The sequence below is a fragment of the Crocodylus siamensis genome, chromosome 1 (assembly GCF_052110815.1).
Source record: "Crocodylus siamensis isolate JL-2025a chromosome 1, ASM5211081v1, whole genome shotgun sequence".
In the NCBI taxonomy this organism is placed as follows: domain Eukaryota; kingdom Metazoa; phylum Chordata; order Crocodylia; family Crocodylidae; genus Crocodylus; species Crocodylus siamensis.
The window spans coordinates 150,507,669-150,532,406 of NC_143395.1; the positions used below are offsets into that span (position 1 = coordinate 150,507,669).

The 24,738-nt window shown below is 43.2% G+C and overlaps 1 protein-coding gene across 1 annotated transcript in view; it reads left to right on the forward strand.

Moving 5' to 3' along the window:
- Positions 1–21,253, forward strand: part of LOC149873467 (maestro heat-like repeat-containing protein family member 1) — a 72,201-nt gene extending 50,948 nt beyond the window's left edge. Inside the window, exons 26-32 of the mRNA XM_090045281.1 lie at positions 48–188; positions 3,155–3,331; positions 4,789–4,947; positions 5,185–5,307; positions 5,869–5,971; positions 6,998–7,063; positions 15,668–21,253. Coding sequence (XP_089901407.1) covers positions 48–188; positions 3,155–3,331; positions 4,789–4,947; positions 5,185–5,307; positions 5,869–5,971; positions 6,998–7,063; positions 15,668–15,921 — 1,023 coding nt within the window. The 3' untranslated portion in view covers positions 15,922–21,253. The remainder of the gene's footprint in view (positions 1–47; positions 189–3,154; positions 3,332–4,788; positions 4,948–5,184; positions 5,308–5,868; positions 5,972–6,997; positions 7,064–15,667) is intronic.
- The last annotated feature ends 3,485 nt before the right edge of the window (positions 21,254–24,738 follow it).

Here is a 24,738-nt window from a genome sequence, read left to right on the forward strand (position 1 = left end):
ATGAGAAAATCTGTTATTAACTGCTGATGTCTTTGTTTTTGTTGTAGCTTCTCTGGCACCGTTCTGTGGCCCAGAGTCAAGAACTCGACATCTTAGCCCCACTGAAAAAATGGACCCAAGAGACAAATCCTATCATCAAGCTGCTGGGACTCAGAGGAATTAGTAATTTAGCTCTCCATCCAGGGAAGGTGAGAGACAGTTTATTTGACTATGATAGAAACCCAGACAGAAATTATAACAACATAGAATTAAATGCCAACTAATGACCTGAGAACTAAGGTGCTGATACTGAAACAGATTAAAACTGAAGTAGATTTGATAATTGCTCAGGGAGAACAATTCAGAGAAGCTCCAATACAGCCTAAGGCAGAAGAAAAACATGTTTTCTGATTATAAAACACACATCAGATATGAGTTAAAACCAGGTGATTCTTTGCTATTGCTGTGGTGATACTGTAATAAACATTATTCTAAGATAATATAGTATGTGGCAAATTGTTCTGTCCCTGGTAATTAATAAAGAAAATGAGATGAAAAAGTCTGTTCATAAATTTACTTGTGACGTTTCTAATTAGATTAGGTGGTATTTATGGTGTTACATATAGCCGCGAGTTGATCACCTTCACCATCCGCCGTAAAGCTGGCAAGTCAGTCAGCAACATGGAAGTCCTTGACTTCAGGAAAGCCAACTTTGACAATATCAGGAGGCTTGTCAGTGAGGCCCTAAGGGACCACAATCCCAGAGAGAGGGGAGTTCAAGAAGAGTGGTTGCTCCTCAAGGGAGCGATCCTCAATGCACAAGCTAATTCAATTCCATCTCAGGGGAAAGGCAGCAAGAGGGCACAGCAGCCCTCTCGCTCTCCAGGGATCTAGCAAACCTCCTGAGACTGAAAAGAAAGGCCTACAAAGGATGGAGGATGGGATTCACCTCCAAGGAGGATTATTCTGCACTGGTCCAGTCCTGCAGGGCGCAAACCAGGAAAGCCAAGGCTGCAACTGAACTCCAAGTAGCTTTAATCATCAAGGACAATAAAAAGTCCTTTTTCAGATATGTGGGGAGCCGGAGGAAAAGCAAGGGCAACATTGGACTCCTGCTGAACCAGATGGGACAGCTGACAACTGATGCCCAGGAAAAAGCCAACCTAATAAATAGGTACTTTGCTTTGGTCTTTCATCAGTCCCATGATCTGCCCATGACCACCATGGGACAGGGAGGTCCAGGTGAGGGAGATCCCCTGCCCTCCATTAATGCTGACCTCATGAAGGAACACCTTGAGAGGCTGAATACCTTCAAGTCAGCTGGCCCTGACAGTCTACACCCCAGGGTACTCAAGGAGCTGGCAAGCATCATAGCCCAGCCTCTGGTACCGATCTTTGAAAACTCCTGGTGCTCTGGTGTAGTGCCCGAAGACTGGAAGAAGGCCAGTGTGGTGCTGATCTTCAAGAAAGGGAGGAAAGTGGATCTGGCAAACTATAGGCCCATCAGCCTGACATCTATCCCAGGGAAGGTCTTAGAAAAGTTTATTAAAGAGGCCATCCTTAATGGACTGGCTGATGCCAACATCCTAAGAGATAGCTAGCATGGGTTTGTTGCGGGTAGGTCTTGCTTGACCAATCTCATTTCCTTCTATGACCAGGTGACCTATCACCTGGACAAGGCAGAAGAGATTGATGTCATATATCTTGACTTTAAAAAAGCCTTTGATCTGGTATCCCATGATCACCTCTTGGCCAACTAGCCAGTTGTGTCCTTGGGTCCACCACGATCCGCTGGCTGGTAAATTGGCTTCCGTGGTTGGATCCAGAGGGTAGTAATTGATCAATCATTATGGTGCCCAGTGACCAGTGGGGTTCCCCAGTGCTCTTTCCTTGGACCCATATTGTTCAACATCTTCATTAATGATGTGGACATTGGAGTCAGAAGTGGACTGGCCAAGTTCGCCAATGACATCAAGCTCTGGAGCAAAACATCCACACCTGAAGACAGGCTGACCTGGACAGGCTCAGCAAATGGGCGGACGAGAACCTGATGGTGTTTAACACTGAAAAATGCAAGGTTCTCCACCTTGGGAGGCAAAACCTGCAGCACCCTTATAGTCTTGGAAGTGGTACACTGACTAGCACTATGGAAGAAAGAGACTTGGGGGTCATCATTGACCCCAGGATGAACATGAGCCAGCAATGTGATGCTGCGGCTAGTAAAGCGAGCAAAACACTGGCTTGCATCCATAGATGCTTCTCGAGCAAATCCCAGGACGTCATTCTCCCCTTGTACTCGGCCTTGGTGAGGCTGCAGCTGGAGTACTGCTTCCAGTTTTGGACTCCACAATTCAAAAAGGATGTGGAGAAGCTTGAGAGAGTCCAGAGAAGAGCCACATGCATGATCAGAGGTCAGAAAAACAGACCTTATGACAACAGGCTGAGAGCCATGGGGCTCTTTAGTCTAGAAAAGCACAGGCTCAGGGGTGATCTGATGGCCACCTATAAGTTTATCAGGGGTGACCACCAGTACTTGGGGGAATGTTTGTTCACCAGAGTGCCCCAAGGGATGACGAGGTCGAACGGTTATAAACTACTGCTACACCATTTCAGGCTGGACACAAGGAAGAATTTCTTTACTGTCCGAGCCCCCAAGGTCTGGAACAGCCTGCCATCGGGGGTGGTTCAAGCACCTACATTGAAACCCTTCCAGAGTAAATTGGATGCTTATCTTGCTGAGATTCTATGACTGCAGCTGACTTCCTGCCCCTCGGGTGGCGGGCTGGACTCAATGATCTTCCGAGGTCCCTTCCAGCCCTAGTGTCTATGTCTATGACTATGAAACTATTTGTGAATTTGACTGTCAGTGTAGAAATATGTATAAATATCATTAAGCTTCCCCACATGTAGCCTAGATGTTTCTTACTCATGATATTTACCACTCTTGATTTTGTTAACCTCCTTTAGATAAACTGCCGAAAGTCTGAAAAGCATTTATACAGACAATCCAAGGAATAACAGCAAACAGAGTAAATGCCTTTGCAAAAAAATCAGAAATAATTTACAAATGGTTCATTCATTTAGAAAAACTAAATTCATCATATTTTTGGTCTGACTAATGCCATCCTATCAGCTCCAGTAGTGCTTATTTTAAAGAGCTGTTGCTGTTGTGCAGGCAACACATCTCAGAAGCCACCTTCCAGCCCTTCAAGAGTTCCTGAAAGAAAAAGATGAGAGGATTGCAGAGCAAGCTTTGAAAGCCCTACGAAATATCATCTACTATATGGAAGGGGAAGAGGTCAAAGCTGCATTTTGCCAAATTGGGAAGTCACTTTGGCAACCAATCACTGATGTAAGGTGATGCTCTGAGTGAGCTGCATGTGTGCGCAATATTGTACACGGGAGTGAGGTAGCCCCAGAACACACTATGAATGGAGTGGCTGAAGGCACAGATCCTTCAGTACTTGTGTAACTCCCATAGCAAAATCAGGTCTATACTGTTCCCTCCTTCCAAGCCCTATTGATGCTCACTGTCACAGAGCATTATTGTGCCTAGAAGCCTTTGAGAGAGCAAACCTTCAACAAACAGCAGGGTAGTAATTGTAAAAACCCTACCCACTGGGACTGGAATTAAGTCATCTTCATATGTGATGCATCAATATGTGTTGCTTCTTCAGGGCTTTCTTCAGTCTCATCCTTAGTAATAAGAATAATAATAGTAGCCAGCAGGTTTCTACTCTTTCCCTTGGAAATCTCAAGGTCCCAAAAGACCTCTGTGTTAGCAGAATCTTTCCAGAACATGAGCGTACATTATCTTTTACTACTTGCTCCCATTGTTTATTCACTGCTTTTCTCTTTATGGACCTAGCACATTCAAGGTAACTTTTGGGAGGCGAGGAGGAGAGAAAGAGAAAGACTTGACAGGACTGAAAAATGGCACACTGAAAAATGGTGATGAGGGCATTTTAACTAAAGCTATTTTGTTCAATGAGCTTTAGTTAACGTGCCCCCCCTCCACCATTTTTCAGCACAGGGATGCTGATACCCGAGTTACTGGTTACTGTATGCTCAGAAGCATGCCGCCATTTTGACAGGACTTTCTCCCTAGCTCGGCATGATGAATAATACTTCTTTTGCTCCCTGATAAGACAAAAGAGAAAAGGGGGCCAAAGATCACCTTCACCTCCCCTTCCCCTGACTCCATTGCTTTGACTTCTTTAGACACAGCATTATGCTACACCAAGATGGCAAGGCAGGGCTATTTGTGCATTCATGGGAATGGAGAATTGTAGCAAATTCTGCACTGAACTTGAGTCACAGCAGTGTCCTCAGCACTGCTGCACAGCCTTATCAGCTGATTTAGGTAGGATACACATATTAAAACTCACCAGAAGGCAAGCGGCAGATTGGAAGGGGGTGATTGTACTGTTCTGAGGAATCTACTTTCTCCTTCCATTTTCTGGCCTTTTCCATTTCCCCTTGGATATCTTATAATTGCAATAAAACAACTGTGGATCAGTGTGTAAATTAACTGGTAATGACAAATATCAGGCTGACAGCCTTGGAAAATGAAGTTTTCTATTTATGGGGCAAATACAGCACATAGTGGCAGTGTAGCAACTACAGTACTGCCGATTAAGCATGCATAATGCTCTATTCTTGCCTTTTTACACATCCACAGTTTGCATGAATCAGCATTCTTCATATGGTATGTTAGATACTGTCACTTGTATGTTTGGGATGACTATAGTCAGTACTAAAGAAGTGTTTCACTGAGAAGTTCCCTTATCTTCTTTGTTTCATGCACAGGAGAGGGAAAAGGTGCGCATCACAGTCATCATTGCCCTTGGCAAAATGCTGAAACAGGTGAACAAATTTAAGCCTGGGCCTGCTGTCCATTATGAAATTTATTGTGCCCTGGTGCCACTGATGCTGGTCATGCAGGAAAATAAACCTGAGATGCTCAAGGTGAGCCTCCCAGAACTAAGGAAGCTGGGTAAGGAATCTTCAGGGACTCTAGCCAGGAGCATCATTCCCCATGTACCAGTGAAATACTTGACATCTTCCTATCCTTCCTTCCCTTATCCTGGGAATCCTCAAGACCTTTGACATCAGTTTCTTTACTACATTGTTATGAGTTTGTTAATATTATTTGCCATCTGCTCCTGCAGTTTCAGGAGCTCTTCCCCTATCCTAATCTTGTAGGCTTGTGGAGACACTTTGGCAGAATGTGCGCTGGCCATGGGATGGACCCAGCTCAAGAACTTATTCAGACACTTGACCCTGAGTGACCATCTTCAGGTCCTGCAAGAGATGTGCAAGTACCTTGTAAGTAGACTGTCAGCTTTCAATGCTGCTGGGATCAATCTAGTGCTTTGCCCACTTCCGGGCTTTGGAGAAGCTCAGAGGTGTAGTGTAATGATCCTTCCCCTTCCATTTTAGGCTTATTAATAGGAAACTAGAGTCTGATATCACTACAGAAGCCCTATTTCTTTTTCTTTTTCTTACTCTTTCCTCCAGCAGTAATGCTGCTTGGGAGAGGTTCCTTCACTCCATGCAGAAGAATGAGAGGTTTTCTATGAAGGAGAAAGCCCAATCAGTTGAATAATTGCTACTTATAGTAGCATTTTATAAGCATACCAGCACAACTTGTAGGCACAACCATGGCATCAGTACCTTCCCGGTTAGGACAAGTCCACATCAGTAATGTTAGAGACCCAGGCTTGAAAGGATCATTTAATGCTACATCTATGAACTCTTGAACATAGATGGACAGTGGACACTTCTCATGTTTAAATTGAAGGTGTTTAATGGTGTCCTTGGATCTAGGAACAGTGGTGGCCAAAGTGGGAAGGAGAGCTTTTAAGATGCATCTTTCATGTATTCTAGGTGAAGAAGTGCAGGAAAATGCTGGGGGACATCTTACTCAAGAGCATGGCATATTTAAAAAGCTCACAACACGTTTTACGAGAGGCAGCAGTCAGATTTATAGGTAAATAAAATGAAATATGTTTAGATTTCATAACCAATTCCCTCACCACCATTTTTTCCTGTGGTTCAGTAGTATTATCCCTAGCTGACAGAATTGCCCCCCTGGTGCTGAAGTTAGTAAACTTGAGTCAGACTTAGGGTCTGCACACAAAAGAAAGTAAATGCTATCCTAAACTAATCTCCACACAGTCTCCGTCTAGGGCAGGGGTGTCAAAGTCATCAGGCCTCATGGACTAGATAATGGTGTGGGGCCAGTCCATGGGCTGGATTGGGACTGCAAGCCAGTGCTGCTTACCAGATTCAGTATGTGGGGCTTGTCTGATGCGAGCACTGCATGCCCCTCGTACCCCAGAATGGCTCAGTGCACTGTGTGCAGCATCTAGGGCCAATGCAGCACGCACTTCATGTGGCATATGGGTCTATTCCAAGACCACAGGCTTGATGACAAGGCTATGCAGGCCAAATTTAGGTTTTTGACACCCCTGATTTATGGAAGTTCTTGTCCACTGCTGACCCAAGAGAATCCCTGTTCCCTTTCTCCTATATCGCTCCCCACACCTTTTCTCTTTTGCGGATGATCCTATGAGAATTCATATGTAGACTAGATTCTCATCAGGTATAAATGGGCACAGTTTCACAGAAATTATTTTCCCCTAGCTCAGGGGTGAGCAAAATGTGACCCGTGTGCCAGATGTGGCTTGCCAGGTCGTTCTATCCAGCCCACAGGGCCCCTAAACATTTTAGAAAATGAATATTAATCTGCCCCTGGCTGCCTGTCATGTGGCCCTCAATGGCTTACCAAAACTCAGTAAGTGGCCCTCTGCCTGAAAAAATTGCTCACCCCTGCCCTAACTGCAGATCTGACCTGTGGAGATACTAGTTCCTTGGGAGCTTCTCGGGAAACCTGGAATTGTAGAGATCTGTCAGATTTCATGAGGGTCTATCTTGCTGTCTTCTTCATTTGATAAAATAATGAAATCTTAGAAGTTTAGTAAAGTACCTGTTTTTTGTTTTTATTGCACATCAGCATACACAGTAAAGAACATGAATTTAATCCAAGTGGACCATGATGATGTGATGCTAATTCTCAATGGTAAGGAATCGCTTGTTATTCAGGAACCTTTGCAGTCTATAGTGTCTGCATAGATATTTATTAAAGGTCCTCTTCCACCTCCACTCCTATGCACTTTGTTCATAGAGGATCGTACAGAAATGAGTAGAGTAGGATAAATTCTAAAATAAAAAATACATGTAGTTTAAACACTAGGCCGGGGAGGTAGGAGGGGAGTGGGAAGGAGGAAGAAAGAGAGAGAGAGAAATCCTTTATAACTATTTGTTACACTTGTATTCACTTACAACTATTGCTGAGCAAAATATACTACAGTACTGAATTGAATAGCTTAAATACCAACAAATAAATGTTGTGTTTCCTATTCCTTGAAAATTGTTCATGAACAGGTTTAGATTATGTTCAAATATTTCATCAATCAACAACTGGTTGAGGATCTCTTTTTGGAAACATGATTCAGCCTATGGCAGGGATGGGCAAAATGTGGTCCGTGGGCCAGATGTGGCCCGCCAGGCCATTCTATCCGGCCTGTGGGACCCCCCAAAAATTTAGAAAATTAATATGTATCTCTCCCTCGCTGCCTGTCATGCAGCCCTTGATGGCTTGTCAAAACTCAGTAAGCGGCCCTCTGCACAATATAATTCTCTGCCCCTGGCCTAAGGGCTCTCTTTGGTCTACTGAGTTTGTTTGTTGGAGGGAAAAGTAAGGAGTGGCTTGATTATTTGGTATCTGTCATGTATGACTACTCAATTAAATTGTATGGTGCTGTTTTTGCTTCCTGAGTGGAAGACTGAAATGTCTGTAAACTAATGAGAAGAAATCAAATATTTCAAGCTAGCCATGCAAACACTTACCGTGTGAGCTTTCCTGTGGTTGATTATTCTCATAGATTTCATAGACATTAGGGCTGGAAGGGAACTTGCAGGCTCATGGGGTCCAGTCCCCTGCCTGAGAGGCAGGAAGTCAGCTAGGGTCAAAGGATCCCAGCAAGATAAACATACAAATGTTTCTTAAAAGTGTCCAGAGTAGGTGCTTGCACCACCTCTGGGAGTAGTCTGTTTCAGGCCTTGGGGCTCAGACAGCTAGGAAGTTTTTCCTTATGTCTAGCCTAAAATGGCTTTGCAGGAGTTTGTGATCGTTAGACCTTGTCATCGCTTGGGGTGCTCTGGTGAACAGGCGTTCCCCCAGATCCTGATGCACACCCCTTATGTACTTATAGGCTACCACCAAGTCACCCCTGAGCCTGCACTTCTCCAGGCTGAAGAGTCCCATAGCTCGCAGCCTGTCTTCATAAGGCCTGTACTCTTGCCCTCTGATCATGCATGTGGCTCTCCTCTGGACTCTTTCAAGCTTCTCCATGTTCTTCTTAAATTGTGGAGCCCAGAATTGGATGCAGTACTCCAGCTGCAGCCTCACCAAGGCCAAGCAGAGCGGGAGGATGACATCCTGGGTCTTGCTTGAGGTGCATTGGTAAATGCAAGTCAGAGTTTTGTTTACTTTGCTAGCTGCGGTATCACATTGGTGGCTCATGTTCATCTTGTGGTCAGTCATGACCCCCAAGTCTCTTTTGGTCACGGTGCTAGTGAGTGTAGCACTGCTATAAGTATGGTGCAGGTTTTTTCCCCCAAGGTGGAACACCTTGCATTTTTCCACATTGAATGCCATCAGGTTTTCATCCACCCACCTTGCAAGCCTATTGAGACTGGCCTGGATCACCAGCCTATCCTCAAATGTGGACACTCTTCCCCAGAGTTTGGTGTCATCAGCTAACTTAGCCAGTCCACTTTTGACACCAGTGTCCAGATCATTTATGAAGACATTAAAGTGTACAGGTCTGAGAATGGAGTCTTGGGGGACACCGCTAGTCACCGAGTGCCACGTTGATTTGGTTCCATCAACTACCACTCTCTGGGTCCGACCTCAGAGCCAGTTCCCCAGCAATTGGACAGTGGAGCAGTCGAGGCTGCATTTACCCAATTTTTCCATGAGGACATCATGGGACACCAGGTCAAAGGCTCTTTTATAGCCCAAATATATGAAATCAACCTCTTCCCTTTTGTCCAGGTGATATATCACCTGGTCATAGAAGGAAATGAGGTTGGTCAGTGTAACGGGTCTCCCTCCCCAGTGCCATCTTCCTAGTCATCCACACCTTATGGAATCCTTCTGTCCCACTCTAGTCTCTCCTGCCACATCTTTCTGGAATTTATTATGAGAGTGGGAGACTGCCTATTCTACTGGGTATGTTGGGGTCTCTCCTAGAATGGCCTGACCCCTTTTATTCTAGCTAGGCCTCCTCATCCAAACCCACCACACAGGGTTTGACCCCGAGGCTCTAGCTTTTTCTTCAAGTACCTGGAGGCTCATGGCCCCCTTTTCTGTTCCCTTCTGGAGCAAGGCCCCCCCCACCCGGGCCAGGTGCACAAGTACTGGCCCCATAGCAAAGGGGCCACCGGTTCAAAACCAGGGACAACCTGCCAGTCCCAGCAACAACACCCCCCCCATATGTATATGTATATGTATATGTATATGTATACACACACACACGCCCATGCACACCCCACACCAGACATCCCTAGCCTTTTTAAGCTCATCCTTCCAGTGCCAGGGTTAGTCTCATCCCAAAAGGTTACACCTTCACTGGCACGGGGGTCTGCACCCCCCCAAAAACCTGCACCCTCACTGGCGCTAGGGTCTGCGCCCCCCCAAAAGCTGCGCCCCCAAAAATGAGGCCTCCTCCATCCCCTAATAGCCTCATCCAAACCTCTGGAAGTAAACAGCAAACATTAAGCTCAAGCCCCTAGGCTATAACATAAATCTCTGCCAGTCGGCAATAACATCATTCTTCCTGCCACACCAGGATTGCTCTATCTTTCCTCAATCTCAGGCCGTACCTGCAGTCCAGCCTCTCCTTTTAGCTCAGTCTGGCAGAGCTCCTTCCCCTCTGGTTGCCTGCGGGGAACTGCCTCCCTGGATTCAGTCCTGGGTTTTAAATGAAAGCCAGGCCCTGCCCCTTCTGATCAGCTGACTGCTGACAGGTATGAGTCACTGGCACCCTCCAGTTTCCTTAGCAACCAGCACCTGGGCTCCTCCCTCATTGTTCCCAACCTTAGTGCCCTGCTATAGTCAGACAAGACTTACCCACAACAAACCCGTGCTAGCTATCCCTTCCCTCAGAATGTTGCCTTCTGTTAGCCTGTCAAGAATGGTTTCTTTGATTTTTTTTTTTCCGAAATCTTCCCAGAGACTGAGATCAAATTGATTGGCCTGTAGTTTCCTGGGTCTCTAAATATTCCGCAAAATATTTAAGAGACCTTAGTTCAAAGAGAATATTTGTTCAATATCTTTCTTAACCATCTGGAAGATGGGATGGAGTGCACCCTCAGTAAGGTTGTGGGTGACACCAAGCTAGACAAATTGGAGGGTTGGGCCAAAAGAAATCTCATGAGGCTCAGCAAGGACATGTGCAAAGTCCTGCACTTAGGACAGAAGAATCTCATGCATGTACAGGCTGGCTAAGCAGCAGCTCTGAAGAAAAGGGCTTGGGTGTTACAGTGGACAATAAGCTGAATACGAATCAACAGTATGCCCTTTCTGTGAAGAAGGCTAATGGCATCCTGAGCTGAATTAATAGGACTGTTGCCAGCAGATCAAGGGAAATAATTATTTCCCTCTATTTGGCACTGGTGAGGCCACATCTGGAGTATTGTATCCACTTGTGGGCCTTCCACTACAGAAAGGATGTGAACAAGTTGGAAAGAGTCCAGCAGAGGACAGTGAAAATGGTTAGGGGGCTGGCACACATTACTTATGAGGAGAGGCTGAGGGAACTGGGCTTATTTAGTTGTAAAAGAGAAGACTGAGGGGGGGATTTGACAGCAGCCTTTAACTACCTGAAGGTAGGGTGACCATCATAGAGGACAGTCCAGTTGTCCTCTGTCCTCTATTGATATGAAACCTGATACCTTTATGTCCTCTATTTTTCTCTTGAAAATAGAGGACATAAAAGTGTCAAATTTTGTATGAATAGAGGACAGGGCAGCAGAAAATGGGAATGTCCTCTATGATGGCCACCCTACCTGAAGGGCGGTTATAAAGAGCTAGATTGCTCTCAGTGGTGGCAGATGACAGAACAACGAGCAACAGTTTCAAGTCTAGGGAAGTTTAGGATGGATATTAGGAAAAACTTTCTCACTAGAAGGGTGGTAAAGCATTGGACCAGGCTACCTAGTTAGGCAGTGGAATCTTCACCCTTGGTGGTTTTTAAGGCCTGACTTGACAAAGCCCTGGCTGGAATTATCTAGTTGGGGATGGTCCTGCTTTGAACAGGGGGTTGGACTAGATGACCTCCTGAGGTCCCTTCCAACTCTAATTTTCTATGATTACTTTTTCACAGGAAATAAAGAATAGGTGTCATGAAATGATAACAAGAATAGGAGCAATGACCTTAAACTGCAGAAGAAGAAATTTAGGTTGGAGAGTAGGAGGAACTTTTTGACCGTGAGGATAGTCAAGCTGCCTAGGAAAGTTGTGGAACCCCCATCCCAGGAAATTTTCAAAAACATGCTGGACAGACACTTAGCTAGGATAATCAGGGATGATCCTACTTTGAGCAGAGACAGATCCAGGACTTTGTTAAGGAGAATACAGAAGCAACAACTAGCACTGCAGAGGTGGCAGCACCCCCACTCCCAGACACCCGCCTACACCAGGGCAGGCAGACCATACCACAGGAACAACAGCCGGGGACTTAAGTCCCTCAATTGGCTAACAAGATGCCCTTCCCTTCCCTTCTCTTCCCTATAGAGCAGCAGGTCCCATTCCCTGCCAACTGCTGCCACTGTCCCCAGTTGACCCAGGGGTGGGGGGAAGCTCCAGAGTTGCTCCAGCTCGGCTGCGTGTGGAGCCATGCTTGGCCAGAGACAGTGATGGCCATGGGATCAGGAAGGGAAAAGGAAGCTACTTGCTGTTGATTCTCTTCCCAGCTGCATCCAGTTTCCTGAAGAGCCCAGCAAGAGCAAGCAGAAGCAGCTCTGGAGCCTCCTTCTACCACTGCCCCCAGGGCAACTGGAGACAATGCAGCAGGGAGAGGAGGGGGAGGAGAAGGCAGAGGGGAATGGGGAGGGAAGTGGAGGAGAAGGAAAGGGAGGTACTGCTGAGCACAGAGGGGAAAGGAGGAGGGAATTTTTACCCAATTCAGGGACTTTAAAAAGTGCTTGGCTGCTGCTCCCATTGTCTAGTCAGCTGAAAGCAGGGGGGTGGGACCTGTCTTTGGCTGGATTATGTGGTCTTGTGAGGTCCCTGCCAGCCCTACTGTCCTATGTTCCCATGAAAGCACATTTCAGCATATTCTGGAAAGCAGTCCTGATACCAGGGATTATGGACACCAAAAAAATGTTTGTGAAGTCTCATTGCTATATGTACTTCTACTGGTAGTTAAATGTATATCTAACATTATGCAATATGTGCAACATGGTGAGTTCATGAGAATCATAGAGGAAATTTTAGCTCTGTTTAAGTCAATGGTAAAACATTGAAATGTCCAGTCAAATGTCCTGACTCTAGGTATAATGTGCCTCTTCATTTCCAGGGAATAAAGGCAGAAGTAGTTATGGAAATGGAGGAGTAACACAGTCACAGGCTCCTCTTTCTTGCTTATTTCTGTGTACGTGACTGTGCTACAAATGTGTTGCATTGTGCTTGTGGGTCAGAAAGAAGTGTGTTGGGTCTGAGAAGGGGTCTGGCTAGAAAAAACAGCAATTCTTCTGGCAATACTGCATGAAATATCCAAGCAGCATTAACTCCTATGTGGTGCTTGCACCTTTGATCCCCAAAGCAAGCCTTTGTGAATGGAGAAAGATCAGTTGCTTCATGGCTTTAGCAAGGGTCATGTTGCTAGGTGAAATAAAGAAGCAGGGAAATGCCATAAAAGGGAACAGGCCCCTGTCATCTAAAAGTTTTAAAAGCTTTTTATTTGCTTTCTGAGGCTCAATCTCCCTCCTCTAGAGGGGACCCTGAATTGAAAGTCTTACTTAGACTTTTCTCTTACCCCTTAGCCTTCTGCCAGCTTTTCTGTAAGAGCAGAAGAGGCATTTAATACACTTTGCGATTAACTTAGTGTTGATGAAACATGTGAAATCACCCCTGGATGCCCCAGATATTTGATATATTCCTATTAGTCTGCTGAAAAAGACTTAGGATAGATAGTAACAGTACGTTACTTTTTATTAACTCATCAGCCTGAGATGGACAGCCCCTAGGGATGAGAGAAGAGTTTGATCTCCATGGCCTGGTCTCTTTGGAGTATGTGTGGAGACTTTCTAGAAAGGGTACAGATTTTTGCTTATTAGTAGTTGCAATATGCTCACTAAGATACTGGATCAAAACTGTAATATTTTTATTATAAATAATTCCAATTCTTTTACAATAAATCACCAAAACAGATCACCTTCATGCAAGACTTCAACCAAAGCATGAAATATATCGTTAGAAAGACTTGTGGAGGAGGGCCAACTTTTGCCAGTTTTTCTTAAATAGGTGCTAAGGGAAATTCTGTGAATTTATTGAGGGCTGCTGCTTATTTCCATGCCAGGAAAAAATTATCAGAAAATTGTTACATTTATAAAGTACTTAGAGGAGTGATATATAGGTAAAATAATATAATACCTGTAAGGGTAAATGATACCCATCTAAAATGGTAGAATTGTTTGAAAGTGTTAATAAAATAGTGGATAAAAGGGAAATAACTAAATAAACCTGCTTAAGCTTCCCTAAAGATTTCAAAAGAGTGGGAAGTAAAGTGTTGACATATATTTTTAGGAGAGGAAGCAATATGAAGAGCAAGCTGGGGTCGGACAAAGATCAATATTGGGGCCTATTTTCATTTTATTTACTACCCACCTAGCAGCAGGGTGAATAGTGATATGCTGAAGCTTGCTGGTGACCCAGTTCTTTGGGTTAATGAAGACCAGGAAGTACTACCAGGGATTTCTTTTTATAAGACTAGAACATTGGGCAGTGTAATGTGGGATGAAATTCAGAGAAAGTAAAGTGCTCACAATGAAGGGTTCTGAATTCGCCAGAACCTCTCAGAAAATAAACACGGATATCATTATGGACAGATCAGTGAAAACTAAAATCTTCAATAGACATACCAGTCAAACAGTGAGTAGGATGCTCAGATAACAGGGTTATTTTAACTCTGGTGTCCTGGCTAAATTTCAATGGGAACAACTTCTTTCTGTCTATCTGAGTCCTCTGTGGAGTTGCAATAGGGTAAAGATCCCAAATTGTGTGTAGTGTTAATAGTTGATACATCAGGTGGATAAAATAATCTTGGAAGAGCTGACTGTTGAGTTAAGTTCATAAAGTTCTTTTGAATCCTTTTATATAACTAAAAGGGACCTAATTTTGTTTTCACATATGCAAGGCGAAAGTCTGTTAAAGTCAATGAGCAAGATTGTCTGGTCTAGCTGATTTGCAATTGGCGCAGGACTGGAGGGTGGGTTAGACCATTTCTGATGTTCCCTGTTTCAGGGCCACTCTGAATTGGACTCATTCCCCCCAACCCAAAGTGGTTTCATTGGATGTCAATCCTGTAACTTTTCCTTTTCTTGTGCCCCTTTGCTGAAATATGGCCATAGCATCATATCAGTGCACTGATTCTCTGTCATCTGGGAATTTGTCCTTCACTTGGGGAAGTGTTCAGGAAACCAGTTAAGCCACCTTTGTGCCTCTTTGCCAAGCAAGGGTGCCACGGTATAGCCAAAGTTGAGTGTAAGTATGATTAGAATCAGACTCAGAATATTATTTCTTTTAGGATACGCTATTGCACACTTACGTAAAAGCCTACTGAGTTTTTTAGTTTGCTTTTCTCTGAAGCATCACGTACCAGCCACTGCCAAGACAGGATACTGAACTAGATGGCCCATTACTCTTTTTCCAGTATCAGAGGTTTTATACGCCTAAGTCATTTCACCTAGTTATCCAAAAGAAAAGCCTTTCAGAAATTTTGGGTCCAGGTTGAATCTGAACCAGAGATTTACAGATGAAAGACTCCACAGACCATTTCCAGTCCCCAGAACTGAGCAGTCTTTATGTCTATTTAAATTGAAGAGTCAGTTCAAATGAGGTTTATAAAATAAATTAGAAGTAGAGAAGAGAGACTTTATTTCATGATCAGAATGCAGGATTGTTCTTTCAGTGAGTTGTGTAATAGCAATAGTATCGCCAGCCCTTCTCTTCAACAGAGTCTATTTAAAATCTTTAAAATGTCACTATTTGCGTATTTTCATATCTGGCTTACATCTTTATACACTTAATTTCATCCCAGTATACCTAGTTACAACCATTTAAAATCCATGTATAGATGAGACTTGAGGACTTGTGGAATGGAACTTAATTGTTCCTCATTTATGACATTGATTGTGGTGACTGGATTCTTTGTGACGGGTAGGGCAGAAAGCTAAATCTTTGTCCTGGCACATAAAGTATATTAGAAAATATACTTTTTGTACTTCTGTTCCTGGGGATATGAGAGGTGCCCAGGAAAAGGCATAAGATAATGATGCTCAGAGGAAAATAATCTTTTTAGTACTGTACATTGACTTGCATCCATTATGTTTTCAGCTCTTGGTGATCTCAGGTTTGACCCTGTAGACTCTGTGTGTGCTGCAGCCTTAGAAACCATAACAAGCATTGAGGCAGCCTGTTCACCTGAATCAGAGCCTCCCTACACATTGAGAAGAATCTGCTTTCAGCCTGTCCAGAGAAAGGAGAAGATTTTTAAATGCAAAGAAATTCAGCATGCTCCAAAGCAAATGAGGGGGAAAATTGCTCCCGAAGATACTGTAAAAACAGGCCAGGAAGAAAGGAAAAACTGAACCTCTGAGGTTTACTTGGCATCTGAAAACCAGAGGCCTTACAGATTATGGTTTGTCTGCTAATGATCAAAATAGAATCCTTGATTTTAGGGATATGACATCATGTGGACAGGATGGATGCAAGTACATAGGCTGCTTGTGTGCTGAAGAAGAAAATGCTTCTCTCAGCCTTAAGCCTGCTTGTACAAACAACTAACAGCACAGAAACAAATTTTTGAAGGTGAACTCTTACGCATAAAGAAAAAATACTGTTTGTGCTTTTTACAGTTCCTTTAGGATGTATCAAAACTGCCTTGAACATCATGCCCGTGGCAGTCAGAAGAACTGAAATGGGAAGTTTTCTGTTGCCTGTCCTATAACTGATAGTTGGAAGTGATGAACTGTGGACTGGAAATGCCATTTGTATCTTCCATATTCAGTCTTTAAGAGTATCCAAGATCCCACTCTCCATATGTATGCTTTTGTCTAATCGACTCTATTCATGCACACAATAGACCCCACAGAACTATTTTGCCAAAACAAATGAGGACATTTCTTAATTGCTACAGAGAAGGCAGACAGCTTGCCTGCAAAATGTTAGTTCTCCATGCATACCCAGTGATTTAAATTGTTAATTTATGATGCCAAAGTGAACACAGATATGGAACAATTGAATCTTAATTATGAATTTTCTTGCTTTCAAAAGTTTGTCCTTAGGTAGATATGAGGTTATTTTCTATTACTGGATATTTCCCTATGAGCATAATTCTCAACTTCTTCTCCTAGATATAAAATGGATGACACTAAAATCTTAGCATCTGTCAGTCCGCGGGCCTTTTGTTTTGCATTGTTTTCATATACATGTATGCATGCCCATACACAGGGCATACAGAATCATGAGTGAGTAAACTTCCTTGATGAACCCTATCTTCCTTTGCTCAAGCTCAGGTAGTGTTCAGTGCCAGCAGAGTCTGCCTATTATAAGGAGTGAGGATCATAAGTCACCATGTTATATCTAAATGCTATTCTATATAGGGGTTCACGTCATACCTTAGGTGTTCTACTCCGGGAATTCTGCTCTGTATTCTTCCGTCTACCCAGGAAATGTAGGAAATGTTCAATTATTCTGAAAATGTGCATATACCATGATGTGTTCTGCTCCTGTTTTGAGTTTTGGTCTTATATGAGGTTCAGACTTTGGAGTGAATTACAAGACTTGCTCAGTAGTAAACGTGCCAGAATGTAGGAAAAACTGCATTATATTTTGTTGGTTGCTATCTGTGACTGAAATGGACATTGGTGCCACTTATCACATACACTTCTCCAAATTGATAGCAGCAGCTATTCACATTAATCAAAGCTACTTTCCTTGCTTCACAGTTGCTGCAGCCACACATGAAAATCAGACACTGATCATGTCAATGATTCTGCAAGCCTTCCAGCAGCTTTTAAATGAGTGCTAAAGCAGAATTACCCAGAGCAGCTGGAGAAGAAAGAGGTCAGGAGATCGTTTGCTCTGTTTTGTAGAGGGGCATTCCAATCTGATTGACAAAGCAGGAGGAGACAGATTGACAAATAAAAGAGGGAGATGCAGAAACAGATGCAAAGGACAAGGAAAGTGTCAACCCGAGGCTGTTTTTTCAGAGAACAACACAGTATAACGAGAGAGAGGACTAGAGTGAGATAGAGCACAAACAGAACAAAAAGAACTGAAAAAGCAGGCCAGGATCTTTCTCTATACCTTAGAGGTACCAAAGATAATAGTGAGCATGAATATAGCCTGTCACTGTACCCAAGCATTGTCTCCCATCAGCTTTACTCTCATTGCTTTCATTTTCATGATTCCTACAAGTTGTACCTTCCTTCTTTCAGAACTACCCCTACCTCCACCCTGATTATTTTTGCCTTTCCCCATGGGTAGCAGGAGGAAAATTAATTTTCCTGAATCTGGCTTGCATTGTTTGCTAGAGTTCCTTAAAGGCAGCTTGTTTATTTTTATCTGAAGTTCTCATACCATTTTTCTAGAATGATTATCCCCCTGTGAATGAGTTTAAATGTCCAAAATTATCAATGAAACAGTTCAGGAAAAAGTTGTTTCTCTGTTGCCATTATTTTTAATGACTCCAATCTTCATTCCCATCCCAGGGCCCTGTCCTGGTACTACTTCAAGTCAATAAAGTTAGATGGTGGAATGACAGTAAGAGTAACAGGATATCCTAAATCAGACTAACTTTCCTGTTGTTGACAACTGTGGTACATTCCTGAAAACCCAAGGGTACTCACTCATAACATTCTGCATCTTGCATTACTCCCGCAGTAAGTTATAGATGATTGTATACACAGTGACATTATGGTTGTCAATGAGAATACAACCCAGGCCTTTCAGTACTAATCTACTTGCCTCACTGGAACCTGTCAGACTTGGCAGGTGTGCAGTTAAAGGCACAAGGGGATATGATGTGTGGTCCCTACAGTTGTATTTCCTGCCATGCCACATGTGAATGGCAGGAGGTGTGATTGTGGGATTGAGCATCAGATCCCATCATGCCGTATTGCTGGTCCAAGGGGAGCTTGGGATCCTGATCCATGATGCACCCCCATGGCTGGGAGCCCAGATCAGCTGATGGGGTTCCCAGGCATATGAACATATGGTGCTCCCCCATGACTGGCAGCCTGGATCAGCTGCTGTAGCCAGGGGGGTGTACTGGAGCCAAAGGCTCTGATACCACTCTGCCGCTGGGATCTGCAGCTGATCATGGCTCCCAGCCTCAGGGGTTCATCAGAGCCCTTGATTCCAATGGATCCCAGAGGCTGGGAGCAGCAATCAGCTGACTGCACTCTGTCTTAGGAGCATATGGGAGTCATGGGGTCCCATGTGCTCTGGAGGCTGGAAGCCCCAATCAGCCTGGTGTGATAAGTTAAGTTAACAGTGTAATAGGACCCAGACATAAAGTTATTACACATACTTTGTGACTGGAGTGACTGCACCTTGGTGTCAAAATTCATTAGACACCTCACTGTGGCTGAAAAGATCTCTAAGCTTCCAGACGTCAGCTCCTGTTCATGAGCAGAAGCAATACAGATCAACAATTAATTCTTTCCAGGCTTTGTTGCCATCCAAATCCATCTGAGAGGTGTCTAAAGTCTACTTAAATCCCCAGTTCCACAGAGTATGCCTAGCAACTGTTTGACACTGAGGGTATGCATGCTGCTTGCTAGAAAATACAGATGGAGGAAGTGATTGTTCACCCAGGAAGTGAGAAACCTGACCTCTGAGTTCTCCTCAGTCTGAGGATACTCCTGTTTCCCAGGAGAATGCCCTAATTACCGGGATGTGGGCTAACCTGGGTAGACTTGTATCACTGCTCTTCAAACTGGGTCACTCGTGCAAGAGTCATGGGGCCAGAGAGACAAGCAAGAAGGACCTGATGCTGTGGCCCAGTGAGGTAGCTGCTCCCTTGGAAGTGGAGAGTCCTAGGTTCTGATTCCTATTCCCAGGGTTATTTCTGCTTTTAAGATTTAATGTAAAAAGCACAAGCACTCCTGGGAGGAGAGACTGAACCCAGGCCTCTTTTCTGCAAGGGGTCTGCCCTCCTCAATGGGCTACAGAATCACTCTCCTCCTTGCTGGCTTCTTGGACCATTTGGCCACTTATTCTGAGCCACTGCTGCCTGATGTCTGAGAAGAAGCCATACTGCTGAAGGGGAAATGCAGCTACTCCCCTCAAATCCACCCTGGCTCTGCCCAACCATATTCAGTTAACACCAACACCTTATTATTTCAGTGGGATGCTAGCTGACTATAGGCAAGTCAGCTCTTATCAAATGGCAAAACATCTGTTGTTACTTTAAGAACTACTAAGCACTTCCCAAAACAAACAGTTATGCATTCTTGGCCTAGCCTAATATTAGTGGTTTTGATAAACAGATTTTTATTCTGCATTCCCAAGCTACTGCTTATGGGTTAGCACAAACTTATTGATTATATCAAGCTTAAGGACATATTCTGTATAACTTACGCTTTTTCTGAGTCTGCAGCTCTCAGTGTGGTCTGTTAGTCATGACCATGCCCACAGCCTAGAGGGCCTATAAGGTTGATTTGGATTTGGCCCTCAGTTCCTGACTGCTCAGCTGAGCAGGTATCATAGAAGTAGGGTGGGAAGGGACCTTGTAGATCTTCAAGTCTGACCCCCAGCCTGGGCGGGAGAAAAAAAAAATGGGTCTGCTCTGTGTCATTAATTAATCCTAATGTTGCCCCTCCCTGGCTTTTATTTGCCTTCAAAATGTAGGAACTTTTTCTACTGATTTTCTCTAAATGGCACATTCAGCTCTTTATCCAACTTCCTTTCAATATCTGCATTGATTCAGCTGTATGAGGTACACCTCTTGTAAAAGAACACATACACCTGAGAAACAATCCCTAAGGGGAAGTAGGAGAGAAGTAGGTTTGGAGAACAGGAAGAATGGAAAACAGGGATAAGTAATTTTATCTTCTCTTCATATGCCTCCCTTGACCCCAGCGGTCTAATGGAGTCCTTAAACTGAGGAATATGTAGTGAGCAATGCAACAAAGGAGGAAGAATTCTCCCCAAGTTCACTTATTTGCCTCTGGTAGGATTCAGCAGAGCAACCAATTAAAGAAAACACACCTGAATTTGACTCCCTCTGTTGGGGTCTGATCCTGCAAGGTAATAAGAGCCCTCAGCTCTCAGTGCAGGCAGTGGGCTTTGTGTGTTCTCAGCAGCTTCCAGGAGGAAGTGCTTATTCTACAGGACTAGACCTGCAAGTAGGCAGACCTGGGCAGGCAGAGACCTTTGGCTTCTTGGTGTCATAAGACTGTGCAGGAAGCTTGGCTGACCTGATTCATTTTACTGGGGAAAAATAGTCAAGAGTAGAGCTGGGCTAAGTCTTTGCAACATCTTTTTGTCAAAAATGCCTTTTTCTTTTCCAAAAATAAAAACATTTGGAGAAAACTATTTAAAAAACTCTGGTTTTGTGACTGTTTTCAAAGCTATCACCAAAATTGAAAATACAGTACTGTTGCCATATGAATTTTCAGTAACAAAAAACCGTTGGTAGTAACTTTGACAATGATTTCTATACAGTTTTTTTCTTTAATGTTAAAAGTATTTCCCCAAAAATTGAAAAAAAAGAAGAACTGAATCTGTTATGAATAAAGTGGAAGTAACATTTCCATATTTTTACAAATTAACTTTACATATTTTGGCCAGCTCTGGTTGAGCGACAGCATCGCAATGTCAGTTTTAAAGGTGTGACATGTAAGAGTGTCAATAAAAGTGACTGCACTGAACTTTCTTGGTCCCAGCACCCAGGCCTGTTCCAGGGTCTCAAAAGCTTGTGTCTGGTCCCATTACAGGGATCAGTACTTCCTGACACCATTAGGCTACAAATGCAGAAAGCAAAAAAGATCTAGTCACGTATAATAAACTCCAACTAAGCTAGAGGGCAGACTACTTCAGGAAGGATTAGGAACTAGAGAAAAAAATACAGGGGATCTGGTAGGGTAAAAGAGAGGCCTTCTTTATAATGCCATCCAATAATGCTGATACCACAAAGTCCTCCACCATCTCTGTCCAAAAAAGATATAGGACTAACCCAACTCCTATGAGGAGGAATGTGGAGGAACAGGTGATGCTGAATGTGATATGTTATAAAGCATGTTAAGAACTAAAAGGCAAATGGTGCCCAGAGGCAAAACTGAAAATAATAGATGGTCCTTGAAGCACAGGAGAGGGCTGTGAATTCTCAGTTCCCATGGGAAAAAAAAAACTCCAAGTACCTGGGTATTTCCAAGGGGAACTACATAGCTGTGGTGTCACTAATCATGTTTGCATGTGCTAGAGAACACTACCCACAGTACAAGATAGAAAGAAGCTAAAAAAGCTAAAACTTCAACACAAGGCATAAGCCGCTGTCCCCTAGGAAGTACAAACTGAGAATACAGATGATAAATATTTGGCCTAATAATTCTGGTTTGGAGAGTTGCTCAAATGACTAGGTAAGAAACAAGGGCCATGATTGGACCTGATACAGACGAGAACCTTAAGATGCTCAAAGAGAAAAAATATGTGGGAAAGGAGGGGCAAGAATCCCAGGATATCCATGCAGTTGAATCTGTTGGTAGGATAAAGGTCTGCTTTCCAAAGTCACAGATAAAACACATGTAAAGATAGTTTGGACACAAGAGAAGACTTTCACGAATAACCAGGAAATTCCCTAGACCGGTCTGACAAGAAGCCCCCGGCTCAAAATATTTTATGGGTAGGAAAATAAATATGTTCGGAACCTTCCTAATGGGAAGTGAAAGATATGAAAATAGGGCTCTGGCCCAGAAAAACAGAAGCAGAATGTCACCCAACTTTGTTTAGGAGTTACCAGTAAGAGGCAGCATAGGATTCAAAAGAAGGCTTTTGTCAGAAGTAGAAAATTCTCCATCTTCTTCACAGAAGGTGAAAGTACACTGAGGTTTCAGGAAGCAAAACCACTATGACTTGCCTAAAGCAGGACCACCAGGGAATTGTTAAGTACTTCTTGATCTAATTAATTTCTCCAGGTTTGTCATCACTGAGCAGTTCATGAGGTTCCAAGGGGAAAGGACTGAGACCAAAACTGATTAACCAAAACATTTTAGAGGATGAAAAAATAGGTATCTTTAACACCTATGAAAAAGTCATTGCACTATTGCAAAATGTAAAGTTATACTTATTTTTTGCTTCATCTGGCTTGTTCTAAATCAGTCCAAGTTCCTTGCTTTTAATAAATAAAAGGCTAATGGGTTCAAAGTTTCTTCTGTAAAATCCCACTATTTACATATGTGTATGACTATTTGCTCTCTAATACAGAGGGTATACTTTTACTTTGGTTATAAAATACTATATTTACAGTATATTGGCAGAAAGCTGGTTGCTATAAAATATCAACCTAAATTCTGTGCCAGAATACAGTTTCTACACAAAATGCTTGTATTCTGTGACATAACGATGCTTCTGTTAAGACTGTTCATGTGATGAAATAATGTCTGTGATGAAATTCATATTCTTTACCACATGGCGCAAATACCTGGGTTTTATAAACAATTCTTTTGGCAGCTACACAAAAGAACCAGTAGCTACCTAATGTTAGTCCAAACCTCAGTTTGCTTTCCCAGAAATTGCATCCCTGATGCCTTTCCCAGATTTGGAAGAGAAAGTAAGGTGGCTTGTCCAAAAATAGCATTCCCACTAACTTTCCAGAATATGGACATTAAGGTTATATTCATATATCCTGTTCAACAAGGGAATTCTACCATTATGTAAATCAAGTGTATGGTGTTTTTTTGAATCCACTTCTTAACAGATGGAAAAGTACTATTCAGAAGTAAACCAGTTCATATAACGTAACGGGGAGGAGTTTTGAATTTTCCTTCTCCTCTAGCAATTTTGATGTAAGAGAATGTGGACTGCAATGTTTTAACATATGGAGTAACAGAAAACAAAAAGGTATGCTTCTGACATCTTATAATAGAAAAACGGTTTTGGGAGGTGGAGAACAGGCTTACAAATATGGATGCTTATTCATAAAATGTTCACACATGTTTTGATTAGACTTAGTTGTGTGCTTTGTAGAAAGTTCTCAGGCCACTTGCAATTATGTTTTTCTCATAGCATTCATAATGTAGTAAACACTTTCCAAGCATAAACCACAATTAAGTGGTGTGCAAGACAGTCTTATGTCCACAGGAAATGTCATCTGTTTTCCCACTTGTCCAGGAAGACCATGCTAAGCTGAGACGCATGAGTTAGGGTCCAGGACAAAATGCATTTGCTTTTGCTAATATGAGGATCATGCCCCATCCTAAATGTGGCTTTATCTGACCAACAAGAAGGGCTGCACTAGACAGGGGGCTTTTATCGTTTATTTATTTCTTTATTTTTCACCTCTAACGCTTCGGTTTGAGTGCAAAGTGATCATAAAACACTACACTTTTAGAAATTTTGAAGTCTCTGGCTGCTAAACAAAGAGGTTTAGAAATTTTGAAGCCTCTTTGTGACACCACAATGGTCTGGCTGCTGGCCTGGCCTCCATGCTGCCCCTGCTGCTCCAGCACATCACCAAGACACCAGGTAAGACTGCTGGGGCCAGCACAGATGCTGGCCCCAGCCTCCAGATGTCCCTGGCTAAAGAGCTGATAGGTTCTGGGCAGCAGCAGTTTACCCATTTGCAGTTTGTTCTGTAATGAAGCACATATGTAAGGGCATGTGCTGAGGCAGTTTGTGCTGCTGCAAGCACCCCTGCTCATCTGGACACAGCCTCTTTGTGACGATATAGAGGTCAGCAGACAGTGTTAAACAGAGAGAACATGTTTGTGAATAATAATTTTAAAGGTTTTAGAAGAAAAATATTATTTTATAATAAAAGATATCACACTCAATATGGTATGCATTGTACCTGTTTGTGGTGAAGGACTTGTTTTTTTGTTTGCTAATATGTAAGAGAACTTATTTCACTTTCATACAATCTGTATTTTGCTCATTCACTTTTTGTTTCTACAGCTCACTCAGTTTGAGATATCCATATACTCTGTAGAAGTCAACTATGGGTGTGTCTACCCAAGACGCGTTAATGCTCATTAGCCGAATTCAGTGCGCATTAAGGGAATATGTCTACATGTGTGCATCCTTAATGAACACAAAAAATGGTGAATTTAGGCTAAAGCAGGTATCAAATTTAGGCACGATCAGTTACAGTGCATTAGCACATCTGTAATGCAGCACTAACCCAGCACTAACCCAACACTAACTTTAGTGCCAGCTCTGTCCAGCACTCGGGGGCTGGCCAG